Here is a 1,681-nt window from a genome sequence, read left to right as displayed (position 1 = left end):
TTTAGACAACAGTTAAACCCGTTTTATCCCAAAGGAGGCTTAAATCTAGAAAACATGTTAAAACTGAGAGAAAACATTGATTCGATGCAGTAAACAGGTATGTTACTCTTTCTATGGTCAAAATATGTAACAATCCAATGTTTTCCCGGATCAAAGCAGTAAATGCATTTAATGTTTCTAATTACAGCTTTAATTTGCATAAGTTATAAACTCTAGTGTTTCAAGAGTTACAAGAACGTACCGAGATTAGTCTAGCTCCGAGCCATAAACGTTTAACAGAAGGGAGAGGTACAAGCAAACGACCAACCCCGAAAATCGCAACAGCGAAGAAATGAAGAACAAGGCTCATAGGTCGCGGGTTCAAACCAGAGAGCAAAGCTACTGGTCCAGACGAACACACCCCTCCAAGGCTAAGATAATCAAAACAAGCTCGACGCATTTCGCTTCTAGCATCATCAGGAGATGCCAAAAACACTTTATACAGAGCTCCAGCGAGCGTATTGATGGTTGAAGCAACCGGTTTACGCAACGTGTAGAATGATTCAATGTATTTGGATAAGGATTCTTTGTCGGTTAAGTTCGTGAGCGGGTGCAGTAGGTTGCGGAGGATAACTATATCAGACAAAGCAACAGTCATACCACCTCCAGTAAGAGGATGACGCATGTTGAACGCATCACCTAGAAGTAAAGCTCCTGGTGTAGGAATAGGGTCTGCAGGCATGCTTCGGTTCGGCATTGTTCTTATGTTACCTTTTTCGACAGCGGAGATGAAAGCGTCACGGATCTGAGGAGGTACCTGCGGTGCTACCATTGTTTTGAGATAAGTAGCCATTTCACCACTTGCGAGTGAAGGAAGTTTTGAACCGGGTACGTCGACCAAGCAACGGACTTCAGAGCTGCTGATTGGATAGAATAAAATAGGTGATGGATCACCAAGAACGACGTGTCCATGATTTGGAAATGGAAGTTCACAATTCTCTAAGACGAGACCTACGAAGTTAGATGGTACCTCCACCTGATAAGAGAGTGTTAGAACCACAAAACAGAGCAAATCAAGATAAAACGATCCAATCTGAAACCAATACCAAATGATGAAATCGAAACTTAAACAACCATGTTACAGACCTTAGGTTTGCAGAGAGAGCGACGCAAGTTGGAGAAACAACCATCACAAACAATGGTGAGAGGAGCAAAAGATTTAAGCTCTTGGCCATCTTTGGTTTTGTATTGAACACCTTTGATTATTCCGTTTTCTTCCACCAACGATGTCACTGTTCCTTGCTCCATTCGAACACTGATATCAAGCATCAACAACTCAAATCAACTTTACAACCACTAAGAAAGTAACAGATGTGTGTGCTTTCAAAATGCATCAAAAAATCAATAAATTGTTACTTGGGAAGTGTTGAAGCTTTCTCACGCATCCTCTGCACAAATCTCCCATTGTGAAAGCTACGACCCGCAACATCGGAATCAAACTGAAGTGTTTAGACAACAGTTAAACCCGTTTTATCCCAAAGGAGGCTTAAATCTAGAAAACATGTTAAAACTGAGAGAAAACATTGATTCGATGCAGTAAACAGGTATGTTACTCTTTCTATGGTCAAAATATGTAACAATCCAATTCAACGCTGATGCAAATTAATTACATTGGGTAATCCAATAACCCGATCCGGGAAAA

At 40.9% G+C, this 1,681-nt stretch overlaps 1 protein-coding gene across 1 annotated transcript; it reads right to left on the bottom strand.

The window, feature by feature from the left end:
• Positions 1–220: 220 nt before the first annotated feature.
• On the bottom strand, positions 221–1,476 carry LOC147922751 (squalene epoxidase 3). The gene is made up of 3 exons (XM_087497767.1): positions 1,396–1,476; positions 1,126–1,294; positions 221–1,015 (listed from the first exon to the last, which is right to left on the bottom strand). The coding sequence occupies exons 1-3, from the start codon at positions 1,422–1,424 to the stop codon at positions 221–223; spliced, it is 993 nt and encodes a 330-aa protein (XP_087353893.1). The 5' UTR covers positions 1,425–1,476.
• Between the last annotated feature and the right edge of the window lie 205 nt (positions 1,477–1,681).

This window comes from Camelina sativa, chromosome 18 (genome assembly GCF_030686135.1).
Source record: "Camelina sativa cultivar CO46 ecotype springtype chromosome 18, ASM3068613v1".
Classification (NCBI taxonomy): domain Eukaryota; kingdom Viridiplantae; phylum Streptophyta; class Magnoliopsida; order Brassicales; family Brassicaceae; genus Camelina; species Camelina sativa.
This window is presented reverse-complemented; position numbering and strand designations above follow the sequence as displayed.